This window comes from Pseudopipra pipra, chromosome 27, assembly GCF_036250125.1.
Source record: "Pseudopipra pipra isolate bDixPip1 chromosome 27, bDixPip1.hap1, whole genome shotgun sequence".
Taxonomy (NCBI): domain Eukaryota; kingdom Metazoa; phylum Chordata; class Aves; order Passeriformes; family Pipridae; genus Pseudopipra; species Pseudopipra pipra.
Genome location: NC_087575.1, coordinates 4,995,624 through 5,011,199, shown reverse-complemented (window position 1 = coordinate 5,011,199; position 15,576 = coordinate 4,995,624). Strand labels below are relative to the sequence as shown.

The window sequence follows — 15,576 nt, the reverse complement described above, 5'->3', positions numbered from 1 at the left end:
GGGGCCCCGCGGAAACTTTGCGGCGGCGGGCGCGGGGCGCGGCGCATCCCCCCGCGGGGACCGGCCGCATGCGGGGGCCGCTCCCGCCCCCGGTGGCTCCTCCGCTCCGCGGCACCGGCTGGAAGGAGGAGGAGGAGAGGAGGAGGCGAGGAGAGGAGGAGGAGGGAGGGGGCGGCGCTGCCCCGGCCCGCCCTCGCCCCCCCGGGCCCCGCCGCCGCACGCAGCCCGGTCCCGGTGCGGGTGCGGGTGCGGCGGGACCGGCTCCGCCGAGCCCCGGGGCTCTCCCCGCCTCCCGTGAAAGAGCAAAGTTCAGCCGCTGCCGCGGTGGCCGCCCTGGATGCTCCTCCCCGTCCTCCTCCCCTTCCGCTCCCGGGTCCTGCCCCGGTCCCGGCCCCGCCGCCGCACCGGGCCGCCCCCGCCGCCCCCCGCGCCCCGCGGGGCCCCGCAGCCCCGGGCGGGGCGGTAACCGGCGCCCCGGGCCCGTGGTACCGGCGGTACCGGCGGTGGCAGAGCCGGGCACGGCCCCGGTGCGGGGCCGTGGTGATGGAGCGGGAGGTTTGGCCACCGGAGGTGGCGGGATGTGGCCCCTCCCGGTCCCCCGCTGCATTTTGGGGACCAGAGCCCTCGGCTGGCACCGGGAGAGCTCGGCACCTCCTGCTGCACCGAGAGCCCGGAATTGTGGTGGGAGGCTGGCATTGGAACAGGAGCCCAGCATGGCACCAGGATCCCAGCATCAAACTGGGAGCCTGGTGTTGTACTGGGAGCCTGGCACTGTCACAGGAGCCCGGTGTGGCACCGGGATCCCAGCACAGAACTGGGAGTCTGGCAGCGCTCTGGGAGCCCCACGTTGGACCAGGAGCCCAGCATGGCACTGGGAGCTCCACATCCTACTGGGAGCCCATCATGGTACTGGGATTCCAGCGTGGCACCGAGAGCCTGGCATGCAGGGCCACCTGGGCTGCGGCGTCGTGGCACAGTGTGATGCCGTCGGGGGCCGCCGTGATGCTGGGAAGCTGGGAAGCAATTCCCCACCACTCCTGGCTGGGAAGCAATTCCCCACCACTCCTGGCTGGGAAGCAATTCCCCACCACTCCTGGCTGGGAAGCAATTCCCCACCACTCCTGGCTGGGAAGCAATTCCCCACTACTCCTGGCCCGTGGCCAAGCCATCGGCATCGTCAATCCCCTCCTCTCGCCGACAGCCCCAGTGGGATCTTTAATTACCGAGGCCGCGGCTCATGTGGGGCCGTGGGGTGATCCCGGGGGTCCCTCGGGAGCCAGCAGCCCTGGGAGGGAGCAAAGGGGCCGGACGTGGCCGGGGCCCGACTCCCCGGCCCCATAAAGCCCGTCTGCAATGTGGTTAATCCAGTCGGACCCGTAGGAGCCGGCCAGGGGCGGCCGGTGGGTGCTGGGTGCTCCTCGCCCGCCTGCTGCCGCCCTGGAAATCATTAACCAGGGGATAAACCCTGTGGAAAGGTGCCTGACCCCGGAGCAGCCCCCGCCACCGCCCTGCCGCCGCCTTTCACCCGGGGCCAAACTCCCCTCCCGGCCATGCCACGGCGGCCCCGGTGAATCCCGGCACCCGCTCGCCTTGACTTCCAGGGGCAAAGTGCGGCGGGCAGGGCGCGGGGACGGGGTGGGGTGGACCGGGTGCCCCCTCGCAGCCCTGACCCCCCGGTGTCCCCACGGGGCGCTCCACCTCACGGTGAGGATGCTGGTGCCGTGTGGCGTGGCTGGGAATGCCCACACCGCCTGGAACCGGCGCTGCCAGGACCTTCCTGCCAGTGTCCTTGGCATTCCCAACCCACGTGCCAGGGCTGAGGTTAAGGGAAGGGCAAAGCAAGGCCCTGAGCCTGGAGCTGGGGTGCAGCGGGGGGGTGTGTGTGACATGGCCATAAACAAAACAACCCCCCCTGTTTCTCCTGGCTTTAGGGGTCTCTGCTCACCGGGTACCCACTGATATGGTGCCCTGAAAGGCCCCGATGCCCCAGGGCTGCCGTGGCCATGGAATAACACCCGGCAGAGCCAGCTGGGAACGGGGCCGGGCTGGGGGGGGGTCCAAGGGCGGGCAGGGGGGTCACCCCCACCTGCAGCCAGCCCCGCTTCTCCTTTCTCTTCTGTCAGGCCGTGATTTATGGCCCTTTCCCTGCCGCTCCCCCGCCCCCTCCTCGCCCCCTGCAAAAAATAATAATCCAGGAACAAAGGAGGAAATTGGATCTTGTCCCCCGCGCGGCTCCCGGCCCCGCGCTGGGAGCCGGTTTGTTTTGACGTCGGTGTCCAGTTGGCGAAGGCGTTTGATCTCCGGAGGAATTCCTCCTTCCTCGCGCTGCTCCGCTGCCTCCGCCGCACAAAAGGGCCCCCGGGAGCCGCCGGCGCGTTTCGTGCCGCCCCGGCGCCCCCGGGAAGGGTCCGGCACCGGCGGAGGCCTCGCCGAGGTTTCCGGAGTCGCGGCGGTTGGACCCGGCTCCGGCGGTGGGCACGGGGGGCAGCGGTGACCCCCCCCTGCTCCCCACGGCCCGTGGGCAGGGGGATGGCAGAGGAGTTCTTGCCAAAATGTGCGGGGCAGGGCTGGGTTTGTGGCTGTGCCGACGGAGAGCCGGGTGCTGGTGGCACCGGAGAGCCGGGTGCCAGCACCGAGGGAGGGGTGGGAACCAGCAGGACCAGAGAGCCGGGTGCCATCCCTGCTGGAGAGGTGGGAACCAGCAGCACCAGAGATTCTGGTGCCATCCCTGGTGGAGAGGTGGGAACCAGCAGCACCGGAGAGCCTGGTGCCATCCCTGCTGGAGAGGTGGGAACCAGCAGCACCAGAGATTCTGGTGCCATCCCTGATGGAGAGGTGGGAACCAGCAGCACTGCGGAGCCGGGTGCCAACACCAGCACCAGCTCGGCCCCAAACCCCCTCATGCCAGTTGTCCCCGCTCTGGGCTGTGGGGTGGCCATTCCCTCTCCCAGGCCCATGTGGGGGCTGCCAGCGGCGGTGCTTCCCGGGGGCTTGGATAGATACCACCCTGTCCCTCTGTCTGTCCCCCCCCCCCGAGCCCCAGCATAGCCCCACATGGGGATTTGGGGTCAATTCCCTGATTTTCAGCCCTTGTTCAGGCCCCGCTCTGCTCCCACCCCCATGAGGGTGCAGACCTTGGGTGGGGATCACTGCACACAGGGGCTCTCACCCCCCCATGCCCCCCATGTCACCCCATGGAGAGGTGGTTGCACCCCCCCAATGCCATGGATTTGCCCCCAGCCCTGTGGAGAGGCTGGGGGTGACCCGACCCCCCTCCTGCTCCACAGAGGGGAAACTGAGGCAGGGAGTGGGACAGAACATGAGTGGGGATGTGGAGCCCCGGCCTGGCCCCAGGGTCAGCAGGACGTGGCAGGGGGGACCCTCTGGGCGGGGTGGGGGCGGTGGCAGGTCCCACCTGCCCTCCCCCTCCTGCCGGCACCCAGGGTCGAGGCCGCCCCGGCTGCCCCGGCCTTTCATGCGGCTCTCGGTGGAGCCTGACCCCGCACAAAGCCCCCGGGAGCCCATTTGAATCTGAAAAGGGGTCTGAGCGCGGAGCCCTGACCTTCAACCTGCGGGTCAGCCCCTCCACACCACCGGCCCCGGCCCACGGGACCCCCCCACCAGCCACAGTCCCCCCCGGGGCCGTGCCCAGGGCAGGCAGGGACTGGGAGCGGGGGGCACAGGCAGGGACTGGGAGCGGGGGGCACAGGCAGGGACTGGGAGCGGGGGGCACAGGGAGGGACTGGGAGTGGGGGGCACAGGGAGGGACTGGGAGTGGGGGGCACAGGGAGGGACTGGGAGCAGGGGGCACAGGCAGGGACTGGGAGCAGGGGGCACAGGCAGGGACTGGGAGCGGGGGGGCACAGGCAGGGACTGGGAGTGGGGGGCACAGGCAGGGACTGGGAGCAGGGGGGCACAGGCAGGGACTGGGAGTGGGGGGCACAGGGAGGGACTGGGAGCGGGGGGCACAGGCAGCCCCTGGCTCCGGTATCCGGGTCTGGGCACCCACCCCCTGTGCTGGGCACCAATCAGGGCTCTGCTGCTCCCATTTTGTGCCGGGGCAGCTCCCTGGGGAAGGTGTCCTTTGATCCAGCCCTGCCGCCTCTGGGGACACGGAGGTGACCCCATTTCAGAGACTGGAGATGTGGCGGGGGTGGAGGGCACAGGCAGCTCGGGGGGATGAGCTGCATCCCTGCTCCCTGAGTCCCTGCAGCCCTGAATCCCTAAATCCCTCCCTCATTGCATCCTCACATCCCTGCATCCCCATATCCCTGCATCCCTGAATCCCTGCATCCCCACAGCTCTGCAACCCCGAATCCCTGCCTCCCTGAATCCCTACATCCTCTGCATCCCTGAATCCCTACACCCCCTGCATCCCTGCATCCCCACAGCTCTACCTCCCTGCATAATTGCACCGCTGTGTCCCTGCATCCCCGAATCCCTGCATCCCTCTCCCAGCGCTCTCCATCACCACAGTTCCAGATGTTGATCCACGGAGCCTTGAACTCCACTGCAGGATCTCTCCAGGGCGATCCAGGCCTCACTGGAGCCCATTCCAGCTCCGTGCCTCAGTTTCCCTCCACCCTTCAGTGCATCCAAGCCCTGCCCTGTCCCCACTCATCCCCCCCCAAGCCCCATGCTCAGCCCTGCTCCCACCCTCCATGTGCTCCCACCCTCCATGTGCTCCCACCATCCATGTGCTCCCTCGTGCGGGGATGGGGGGGCTCAGGATGGTGGGCTGAACCCCCCCCCAGTCCCCTCGGCAGCCCCCCGGCCCAGCCCGTTCCCGAGCCCCCCGTGCAGGGCCGGGCTGCCCCCGGCGCGGGGTCAGCGCTCCTCTTCCTCCTGAATATGGATGGGCCCCGCGCCACGGCCACTGCCGTCACCTTTGATCCCGCGCCAGGGACAACCAAATGGCTTCATCTGCGCCGGGAGACAGCGGGGGGGGGCGCGGGGGGGACGCCCTTTGTTCCCGGCCCCCCTGGGGCGAGCCGAGCCGGGGGTCCCCCAGCTGAGCCCCGTCCCACCTCAAAACCCCCCCAACGCCAAACCACGAGCGTCCACCCTTTATTAGGGCGGGGGTACAGCGGGGAGGGGGCTCCAGGAGGGGGTCTCTAGATGCAGGTCTCGCTGCCGGCCGGGCCCTGCTCCAGGGAGTGCAGCCTGCGGGCCAGTGCCTGCTCCCGCCGGGAATGCTGCCTGCGCAGGGCTCCTGCCTGCGCCTCCAGGCGCCGCGCCTGGGCCGCCTGCTTGCGCCGGGCACCGCGGTACGCCAGGGCCAGGGCGCTGAGGGGCACGCTCAGCACCCACCCGGGCACCCGGCATATGGGGGGCACGGGGGACAGAGGGGACACCGGGCACGCAGGGGACACAGGAGATATGGGGGACAGAGGGGACACCAGGCACGTGAAGGACACGGGGGGGCATGGGGGATATGGGGGACATGGGGACCCAGGGGATTTAGGACAAAGAGGGATCATGGGGACCGAGGGGAACCAGGGGACCCAGGGCACTCAGGGGATCCAGGGGACACAGGGTATCCGGGGGATTGAGAAGATCCAGGGGATTCAGGGGACCCAAGGGACACGGGGGATCCAGGACACCCAGGGTATCCAGGGGACACAGGGCACCCAGAGGACGAAGGGATGGAGGGAACACAGGGCACCCGGGAGACCAAGGGGATCCAGGGGCCGTAGGGGACACAAGGGACTGAGGGGACAGAAGACACCCAGGGGATCCAGAGGACCAAGGGGACTCAGGGAATCTGGGGCACCCAAGGGACACAGGGCACCCAGGAGGTGCTGCACCCCACGCCCACCCAGCAGAGACATGGGTGCCCCCTGCCCACCTGTGCGCCTGGAACAGATCCGTGGTGACGGTGACACTCTGTGCCTGCTGCGCTCGGCTGGCAGCACTGCCCTGCTCCAGGGACAGCACCAGCTCCTGTGCCCGGGCACGCAGCTCCTCCGTCCTGGGGACACACGTGTGGCAGCCGGTCCTGCACCGAGCCTGGTGCCCACGCAGTGCCCATCCCGGCACAGTTCCCAGTGTGGCCCCATGCCCAGCCCCTCACAGTGGCCATCCCGGCACCGCTCACACCACCGAGGTCTCTCACCTGGCCGAGGTGCGGAGCAGCTCTTCCCTCATCCTCTCCGGATCCGGAGGGTTCCGCGGAGCCGCCGCTCCGCCCCGGCCAATCTGGGCATCCCGCAGAGATCGGGTGTGGGTCCCATCCCTGGGGAGACCCCCAGCCCCAGGAAGGGGGCTCCGAGCCATCCTTACCCCCTCGCTGCTGCTGGAGCTGCTGGAGCTGCTGGGGGGGCGGCGGGTGCCCCCCTCCCGCTCCCACTGCAGGTGCTGGAGCACGAGGCGCAGGGCAGCCTCCCGCGGGCCCTGCCCGGCCAGCAGCACCTCCAGGCCCCGCTTCTCCCTCTCTGCCAGCTGCAGCCGCGTCCTCAGCTCAGCCATGGCCTCCTGGCACGGCAGCGGCGTCACCACCCTCTGGCTCCACTCCCACGTGGAGGGGTCCGGGCGTCGGGCCCCTCACCCCCAAATCCCTCACCTTGAGCATGGCCAGGTCCTGCAGCAGCTCTGCCTTCTCGGGCCGCCTCCAGCCCGGCAGCAGCGCCCTGGCGTCCCGCAGTGCCCTCTCGGCCCGGGCCCGGGCGTCCTGGCCGTGCCGGGTCACCCCGGGGGGGGCCGGGGCGTCCAGCAGGGACCCCTCGACGGCCGCCTGCTCGGCGCGCAGCCGGCGGATGTGCTCCCGCAGGGCCCCCTCCTCCATCCCCCGGGGCGCCGCAGTGCTGTGGGACAGGGATGTGCCTGGGGTGGGCACGGGGGTACCCCGGGGACGGCCGAACACCGTGCCCCCCGCCCTCCTCCGGGTACCTCTGTGCCCCGGGGGAGCTGCTGGCCCCGCTCTCCTCCCGCCCGTCCGGCTCCGCTGGGCCCGGGAGCTGCGGCCCCTCCGTGGCCGTGGGGCTGGACCCCTGTGCGTGCCCTGGGCTCGGCTCGCCCGCGGCTCCTGGGCACGGGACAGGCAGCGTGCGGGCAGGTGCCCCTCTGCAGGGCATCCTCCCTCCCCAGCATCCTCCCCGCACCCCTCCAGTGCCCCTCCTTGGAGCAGTGTTCCCACCCAGCCCTCCTGCATGGTCCCAAATCCCCACACACGCCTCGTGCATCCCTTCAGCCTCCTCGCTGGTCACTCGCCAGTGTCCCCTCAGAATCCTCCCCAGGACCACCAGCATCGTCCTGGTAACTCCCCAGTATCCTCCCCAGGACCACCAGCATCGTCCTGGTAACTCCCCAGTATCCTCCCCAGCAGCACCAGTATCCTCCCAGCATCCCTCCCGATAACTCCCCAGTATCCCCTTCACATCCTCCCAGCATCCCCTCTGGCACTCCCAGTATCCCCTCAGTGTCTTCCCCGGCACACCCAGTATCCCCCCATCATCCTCCCTGACAACTTCCCAGCACCCCCCAGCACCTCCAACCTCCCGGAGCCCCCCGAGCTGTCACTCACCCCCACGGGCACCGTCCTCCCGTCCCACCTTTGCCTGCAGCAGGTCCAGGAGGGCGGCATAAGCGCCCCCACAGCGCTCGCTGCGGGACGAGGGGCTCAGTGTGGCTGTCCCCATCCTGCCACCCATGCTGGTGCCATCCCCTCCCCTCCCGTGCCCTCCCATCCCACCTGCAGCGCAGGGCCAGGCGCAGGGCGGTGCTGCGGGACTCGTGCTGTCCCAGCTCCATGCTCAGCCTTTCTGCCTCGCTCTTGCACTCCTGCAGCGCGGCCGCCAGCTCCCGGTTCACCTCCTGCAGCCGCCCCAGGCACCTGGGCACGGCCAGCACCGTGGTCAGGCCGTGCCAGACCTCGGCTGCCCCACCGGGGAGGGCCCGGCAGCCCCGGGGATGGGGGGTCTCACCCCTGCAGCTGCTGCAGCCGCTCCTCCTGCTCCCGGCTGGCACCCGCCGAGGGCTGGGGGGACAGGGGGCTGTGGGGCTGGATACTGAGGGGCTGCATCCCGTGGGGCTGGATCCTGAGGGGCTGCACCTCATGGGACTGGATCCCTTGGGGCTGCACCCCGTGGGGCTGAGCACTGTCCCCGCACTGGGGCAGATCCTGTGGAGGGAACAGGCAGAGCCCAGCACCGGGGCAGGATCCCAACCACCGCCCCCCGCCATGTCCTGGCCCCCCCCCACTCACCTGGTGCAGCCTCAGGGGGCTGCTGACCCCGGGGGCGTCACTTCCAGAGCCCCCCAGCTCCTCCAGGCTGGACAGAGCATCCCGCAGGTCCCTCACCTGTGCCGGGCACTGGGCTGAGCCCTGGGGTCGCACCCGGTGCCCCCCGCGCGGTGCCCCCCGCACCCACCTTGCCCTGCAGGCGGTCCCGCTCCCCCCGCAGCGCCTGCAGCGCGGCCGTGGCCTGTCCCAGCTCCTCGTCCCGGCGCCCCACGGCCGCCCGGAGCGCCGCGTTCCTCGCCAGCGCCGCCGCCACCTCCGCCGGCACCTCCTCAGCCACCGCCGGGCACCGCCGGGTCACCCGCCCAGCCCAGCCCGGAGCCCGGCTCAGCTCCTCCAGGCTCTGGGGGTGCAGAGCCGGTCAGTGGGTGCCCACCCCCTTGACATCGGGGCCGGGGGTGCCGGCGAGCCCCACCTTGGCCGCTCGCGCCCACTCCTCGCCGGGCAGGGGCTGTGCCGGCGGCCGCCGGTGCCGGGAGAAGACGGCGCGTTCCAGGGAGCTCACGGCGTGCTGGAGGTCGGCGAAGAGGTCGGGGCTGTGGGCTGGGGGCGGGGGGCACAGAGGGGTCAGGGGTGGCACGGCGTGGGGTGAGGTGGCACAGCGCACACGGCACTGAGCACTCACCTTCCTGCCCGGTGCCAGTGCCGTCGAGGTGCCGCGGCGTGGGGCTGGCAGCGGGGGGGCTGGCGGTGCCCTCCCAGCCCTCCTCGCCCTCCCTGCGGGGCGATGAAGGGCAGAGATGAAGGGGGGGCCATGTGGTGGCAGCCCCCGGTGCCCCCCGGTGCCAATGCCGGTGCCGGTACCTGCCGGGGCGGCACTGGAGCCGCTCTGCCCGTCGGTGCAGCCGGGCCACGGTGGCCAGGAGCCCGGCGATGCGCTCCTCGTAGCGCAGGATGTCCTCGGCATCACCCGCCATGTCCTCCTCATCGCCGTCCTCAGCCTCCTCTTCCTCATCATCCTCATCCCCTTCTTCATCCTCCTCCTCCTCCTCCTTGCCGGGTGGGAGCCGGGGGGGCTGCAGGGACCAGGGGGGTGTGTCCGTCCCCCGGCCAGCGCCGGGGCCGGAGGGGGTGGCACCCACTGGGGTTTCCTGGGATGGGGATGAGTTTTGGCCACCAGCCCATTGGTCTCCAGGCCTGGAGTTCCACCCCAGAGCCCGGCACTGGGCCTGTGGCCGGGGGGTGCCCGAGGGCGGCACGAGGAGCCCCCCGGCCGTGTGGGATCAGCCCCGGGAAGTGCCCAGCACACCCCACACCCCACTTGCCTTCTCCATCCCGGGCACTTCCTGCCCCGCGTCCGCCGGTGCTCCCAGTGCGTCCCAGTTCCACACCGGGGGTCCCAGTATGTCCCAGTTCCACACCGGGGGTCCCAGTACGTCCCAGTTCCACACCGGGGGTCCCAGTACGTCCCAGTTCCACACCGGGGGTCCCAGTACGTTCCGGTTCCCCTCCGAGGGTCTCAGCAAATCCTGATTCCACTCCCAGGGTCCTGGTACGTCCCAGTCCCACCCTGTGGCTCCGTCACGTCCCAGTTCCACACCGGTGCTCCCAGTACGTCCCAGGGTTCCAGCACGTCCCGATCCCACGGCCAAGGCTCCGACACCTTCCGGCACGTTCCGACTGCGCCTCCGGCCGCTGCCCTTGGCCTTCCCCTGTCCTTGTTCCTGCCGAGATTTCCTCTTCCCTGCAGCCTCCTCCACTTAACCCCCGCGCTGCCCCGTGCGGGGGTGAGGGCAGAGCTGGTTCAGGGTGCTCTGCCCCCCAACACTGCCCCCTCCCCACTCTGCCCCCCACCAGCCCCTCCCGGTCCCCCGTGTGCTCCCAGGCAGGAGGATGCTCCCAGATTCACACCCTGGAGCATCCCTGGAATTTGGGGGGGGCACCCTGAAACTTTGGGGGTGTGCAGGAGAATTTGGGGTGCTGGGAGGCACTGGGGGGGGGGCTGGGGGTGTAGGGCCAAGAGGGAGCCAGGCCAGAGGTGTTGTGGGCAGTGGGAGGGGTGGAGGGTAGTTTTGGGGTGCAAAGAGGGGCTGTGGGGGTGTTTGGGGTGCAGGGGGGGAGGATGGGGATTTGGGGTGCAGAGGGAGGGTGTGGGGGTGCAGGAGGGTGTGCATGAGGCTTTGGGGTGCAGGGGGTGGCTCGTGGCGGTATAAATGGATATTTGGAGTGCATAGGCGTGCACAGGGACATTTGGGGTGCAGGGAGTGGTGCAGAGGGGTGCAGTGGGGTGCACATGGATATTCGGGGCCCGGGAGGCAGTTGATGGAGATGCACAGGATATCTGGGGTGCAGAGGAGTGCACGTGGATATTTGGGGTGCAGGGGGCAGTCGAGGGGGGTGCAGATGGATTTTGGGGTGTAGGTGGGTGCTCATGGTCATTCGTGGAGCGGGGCGCACACGGCTCTCTGGGGTGCGGGGGGGTGCACGTGGGTATTTGAGGTTCAGGGGGTCGGGGCGGTGCGGGGGGTCGCGGGGGGTCGCGGGGGTCCCGTCCCTGGGCCCCCCGGTGCCCTCCGGACCCCTCGGAACTACAAATCCCGGCAGCCCCCGCGCGGCGCCGCTTCCGCCGGGACGGGGCGGGGCCGGAGCGCGTGAGCGCGGGGAGGGGGCGCGGGGGGCGCGGGAGCGACGGTGCGGGGGCAGGGGGGGCACCGGGGGGGCGAGGGGCCACGATAGGGGGGGTACATGGGCAAGGGGGGGCGTGGGCAGGGGGTTCTCAGAGCGGGGGGGGGCGTGGGAAGGGAGCACACGGAAGGGGGGGTGCGTGGGGCGGGGGGTGCGTGGATAAGGGGGGCGTGGGGCGGGGGGTCCGTGGATAAGGGGGGCGTGGGGCAGGGGGCGCGCGGAGCGGGGGGTGCGCGGGGAAGGGGTTACACGGGGCGGGGGGTGTGCGGGGCAGGGGGTGGGTGGGCAGAGGGGCACGGGATGGGGCGTGCGTGGGGCAGGGGGCGTGTGGAGTGCCGGGGCAGGGGGTCCGCGGGGTTGGGGGGTGCGTGGGCAGGGGGGGCACAGAGTGGGGGGCGTTTGGGGGGCTGGGGATGCGTGGGCAGAGGGTACACGGAGAGAGGACTGCGTGGGGCAGGGGGTCCGTGGGCGGGGGGTGCCCAGAGCGGGCAGGGGGTGCCCAGGACCGGGGGCCGGGGCGTTGCGGGGTCCCAGCCGCACCGTGACCCCCCTCCAGCCCCCCGTGATCGCCGTCGGATCCCCGCGGGGATGGACACGTCGGAGCCGGGCAGCGCGGCCGAGGAGGATGAGGAGAAGGCGCCCGAGCCGCGGCCCCGGACCCGCTCGAACCCCGAGGGCGCCGAGGACCGGGCGCTGAGCGCCCAGGCCAGCGTGGGCAACCGCAGCGAGGGCGAGGGCGAGGCCGCCAGCGCCGACCACAGCCCGCAGGGCACCGCCGGCCCCGACGGCACCGCCTGGCCCGGCCCCGCCGCGCCCACCGAGGTGCAGGTGAAGACCCCCCGCGTGAACTGCCCCGAGAAGGTGGTGAGTGGCTGCCGGGGGGGCACTGGGGGAATACTGGGGGATTATCGGGTGAGATGCTGGGGGGATGCTGGGGAGTTGTCAGGGAGGGTGTTGGGGGGATAGTGGGGAGTTATCAGAGGATTTTAGGGGATACTGAGGATGTTGTGGGGATACTGTGAAGATGCTGGGGGGATACTGGGGAATTAAGAGGGAGGATGCTGGGGATCCCCCCAGCATTCCACTGAGGAATTACCAGGGCAGATGCTGAAGGGATGCATCAGGTGGGTGTGGGGATACAGGGGGATGCAGGAGCGCTGAGCAGGGGTCAGCCCTGACCCCGGGGTGAGGGGCTGGGGGGGCTCAGTTGTGTCTCCCTCTCCTGCAGATCATCTGCCTGGACCTGGCCGAGGAGATGGCAGTGCCCAAACTGGAGTCCTTCAACGGGTGAGTGGTGGGGGCTGCTCGGGGGGCGCCGGGGGGGGGCTGCTGGGCCCCGCTGAGCCCCTCTCCCCCCGTGGCAGGTCCAAGACCAACGCACTGAACATCTCCCAGAAGATGATCGAGATGTTCGTGAGGACCAAGCACAAGATCGACAAGTGCCACGAGTTCGCGCTGGTGGTGGTGAACAACGACGCCACGTGGGTGAGAGGGGGACAGGGACAGGGACAGGGCTGGGGACAGGCACAGCTCTGTGCACCCCTCACCCTGCTCCTCTCAGCTCTCGGGGTTCACCTCGGACCCCCGCGAGGTTTGCAGCTGCCTCTACGACCTGGAGACCGTCGTCTGCAAGTCCTTCAGTATCCACCCGCCTGTGGGGCTGGCACGGGGGTCCCTCGGGTGCCAGTGGGGTCCCTCGGGTGCAAACAGGGTCCTTTGAGCATCTGCAGGGACCCTCGAGGCTCCTCCCTGGCATCCTGAGCATCTGGAGGCTGGAGGGGGTCAAATGGAGCTGTTGAGGCCCCCCAAGGCAGAGGGGTAACACCAGACCCTCCCCACCCACCAGACCCACATTTATTGATGTTTTCTCCCCATTTCCAGTGCCCAGTGACATCACCTCCCTCTGAGGGGGCTGCCTGGGTGTCCTGGTGCCAGCCTGGGGTTGGGATGTCCCTGGGGCCTGGGATGTGCCCGGGGGTGGGCAGGGGGGGTCCCTGTGCCAAGCTTGGTCCTTAACTGGGGTGCAGATCTGGAAGGACTCTTCAACCTGATGTGAGTACGTCTGGGGGGGCTCAGGGGTGTGGGAGGGGCTCAGGGGTGTGTGTGGGGGGGTCAGTGGGTGCTGGGGCAGTCTGGGGGTGCTGGGTGGGGGGCTCAGAGTTCCCACCTGGCTGCAGGTTTCCTGCTTTACACCCCGAGCCTTTAACCCGAAGGGCTCCTGGGGGTGGGCACTGCTCCCCTGGGACAGTCCCTGAGCTGGGGGTGCCGTGGGGGTCCCTGACCCACCTCCCCCTCCCCTGGCACAGCCAGCAGAAGATCGAGCTGCCGGTGACAGAGAACGTGCAGACCATCCCCCCGCCCTACGTGGTCCGGACCATCCTGGTGTTCGGGCGCCCCGGGTGCCAGCCCCAGTTCTCCATGTCCGAGCACATGAAGGTGAGTCCTGCGGCACCACCTGGGGACAGGGGGGGACTGGGGAGGGACAGGAAGCTGAACATGGGCCAGGAAAGCCAGTGGCATCCTGGCCTGGATCAGGAACAGTGTGGCAGCAGGAGCAGGGCAGGGATTCTGCCCCTGGACTGGGCACTGGCGAGGCCACACCTCGAGTGCTGTGCCCAGTTCTGGCCCCTCAGTTCAGGAAGGACATTGAGGGGCTGGAGAGTGTCCAAAGAAGGGCAACGAGGTTGGGGAAGGCACTGGAGCACTTGTCTTTTCCAACCTCGTTGATTCTCTGAGTGCCCCCCGTGTCCCCTCTGGGGACCTCGGCAGCTCCAGGGTTGTCCCTGGAAAAGCTCCCTGGTTCCCTTGCAGAAGATGCTGCAGTGCCCCTACTTCTTCTTCGACGTGGTTTACATCCACAACGGCCTGGAGGAGAAGGAGGAGGAGACGAGCTGGAAGGTACAGCAGGCAGGGGGGATTTCCTGGGAGACCCTGGGCTCAGCAGGAGCTCTGTGCTCTTGGGAGGGATTGCTCCCTCACCCTGAGTAAGGAATTCTCCATGTCAGAAAGGTGCCAGCCAGAACTGGGTCACACCGGGGGGGAGGGCCCAGCCTACCCCCCACCCTTTTCTTGGGGCTGGTAATGCTGAAAAAGGAGGAGGCAGGGAGGGAAGAACGACCCTGAATTCCTGAGGGAGCTCTTTGAGGCCAGCCCATGGCCTGGGGAGGGGTTTGAGGGGGCTCTTTGGGGCCAGTCCCTGGGCCTGGGGAGGGGTTTGAGGGGGCTCTTTGGGGCCGGTCCCTGGGCCTGGGGAGGGGTTTGAGGGGGCTCTTTGGGGCCAGTCCCTGGGCCTGGGAAGGGGTTTGAGGGGGCTCTTTCAGGCCACCCCCAGGCCTGGTGGTGCTTCAGAGGGAGACTACCCTGTAAAAAGTAGGATAAAACTCAGGACAGTGCAGAACAAGCCCATTCCCGGGGGAATCCCAGCGGGGTTCCCTGACCCTTGTTGGAGGGGAAACCGCCGAGGTCTCCCCGTGGCAGGGCCACCCCCTGCCCGCCCTTCCAGCCCCTGCCGTGCCCTCCCCAGGAGATGTACGGCTTCTTCAGCAGCCTGGACACCAAGGGCACCAACTACAAGTACGAGGTGCCGCTGACGGGGCCGGCGGTGGAGCTGCACAACTGCATGGCCAAGCTGCTGGCACACCCCCTGCAGCGCCCCTTCCAGAGCCACGCGGCCTACGGGCTGCTCGAGGAGGACGAGCCCCCCGAGGTCGAGGCCACCGTCTGAGCCCCCCGGGGGGGGTGGGGGTGGCTGGGGAGGGGGTGTCGTGGCGGGGGTCCTGCGGGGTTTTGTTGGGACGGGGAAAGAGAGGTGTTGGCCTGACTGGTGGTGTCGTGGTGCTGCTGCGGGGTCTGGGCTCGGGGTGGGGGTTGGGGGTGTGGGGTCACCCTTCCCGGCCCTGTGTCACCCTCCCGGCCCTGTGTGGGTGCTGCTGAGGAGGGGTTTTGGGAGGTGCTGGGTAGAGTTGGTGAGGAGTTCTGGGAGGCACTGGGCGGTGCTCGTTCAGGGCACTGGGAGCACTGGTGCAGGCACTGGAGCACTGATGCAGTCACTGGGAGGTACTGGAAGCAATGGTGCAGGCACTGGGAGCACTGGTGCAGGCACTGGGAGCACTGAGAGGCACTGGTGCAGGCACTGGGAGCACTGGTGCAGGCACTGGGAGCACTGGGAGCACTGGTGCTGGGAGATACCGGCGCCGGCCGCTGGGGGGCGCTGAGGTTCAGGGGGCGGGGGCACGGAGCGCTTTGGCTCCGCCTCCCCGGTTATACGTCACTGGTAGGAGGTGGGTGTGGCCGCCCTCGGCCGGCTCCCATTGGTTCCTCGCCAGCCAATGAGCGGCGGCGCGGGGGGTTTGAACGTGCGCGGGGCGGGATGAGCGGAACGTAAGGGGGGGACACCGGGGGGGTCCGGGGGGACACCGGGGGGACACCGGGGAATACCGGGATACCGGGGGGACACTGGGATCCAGAGGGAATACCGGGACGGGGGGGACACGGGGGGATACTGGGACCGATACTGGGATCGGGGGTGGCACGGGGGGACACCGGGACTGGAGTGGGAGCACCGGGACCAAGGTGCACACACTGGGGCCGGGAGGGGACACCGGGACAGGGGGGACACCGGGACAGGGGGGATACCGGGACAGGGGGGACCCCAACACCGGGGACGTGCCGGCGCCACGCAGGGTCCCCCCCGATGGTGCAGGAGCCCCGCT

At 69.7% G+C, this 15,576-nt stretch overlaps 2 protein-coding genes across 4 annotated transcripts; one reads left to right on the top strand and one right to left on the bottom strand.

The window, feature by feature from the left end:
• Nucleotides 1-5,051: 5,051 nt before the first annotated feature.
• On the bottom strand, nt 5,052-9,285 carry USHBP1 (USH1 protein network component harmonin binding protein 1). Of its 3 annotated transcripts, none has more exons than XM_064637432.1 (13): nt 9,044-9,285; nt 8,865-8,956; nt 8,655-8,782; nt 8,370-8,582; nt 8,204-8,299; nt 7,923-8,119; nt 7,691-7,831; nt 7,523-7,602; nt 6,889-7,024; nt 6,563-6,803; nt 6,116-6,474; nt 5,849-5,971; nt 5,052-5,286 (listed from the first exon to the last, which is right to left on the bottom strand). In XM_064637432.1, exons 1-13 carry the CDS (start codon nt 9,154-9,156, stop codon nt 5,115-5,117), a joined length of 2,091 nt encoding a protein of 696 aa, XP_064493502.1. In that variant the 5' UTR covers nt 9,157-9,285; the 3' UTR covers nt 5,052-5,114. The 3 variants fall into 3 exon arrangements, with proteins under 3 accessions (XP_064493502.1, XP_064493500.1, XP_064493499.1); XM_064637430.1 differs by having other exon boundaries at nt 5,177-5,971; nt 7,923-8,050; nt 8,081-8,119; XM_064637429.1 differs by having other exon boundaries at nt 5,177-5,971.
• A 1,532-nt stretch (nt 9,286-10,817) lies between these two features.
• On the top strand, nt 10,818-14,684 carry BABAM1 (BRISC and BRCA1 A complex member 1). Its single transcript, XM_064636939.1, has 9 exons — nt 10,818-10,870; nt 11,421-11,728; nt 12,093-12,151; nt 12,229-12,349; nt 12,426-12,504; nt 12,892-12,916; nt 13,171-13,300; nt 13,676-13,762; nt 14,388-14,684. The coding sequence occupies exons 2-9, from the start codon at nt 11,453-11,455 to the stop codon at nt 14,586-14,588; spliced, it is 978 nt and encodes a 325-aa protein (XP_064493009.1). The 5' UTR covers nt 10,818-10,870; nt 11,421-11,452; the 3' UTR covers nt 14,589-14,684.
• The last annotated feature ends 892 nt before the right edge of the window (nt 14,685-15,576 follow it).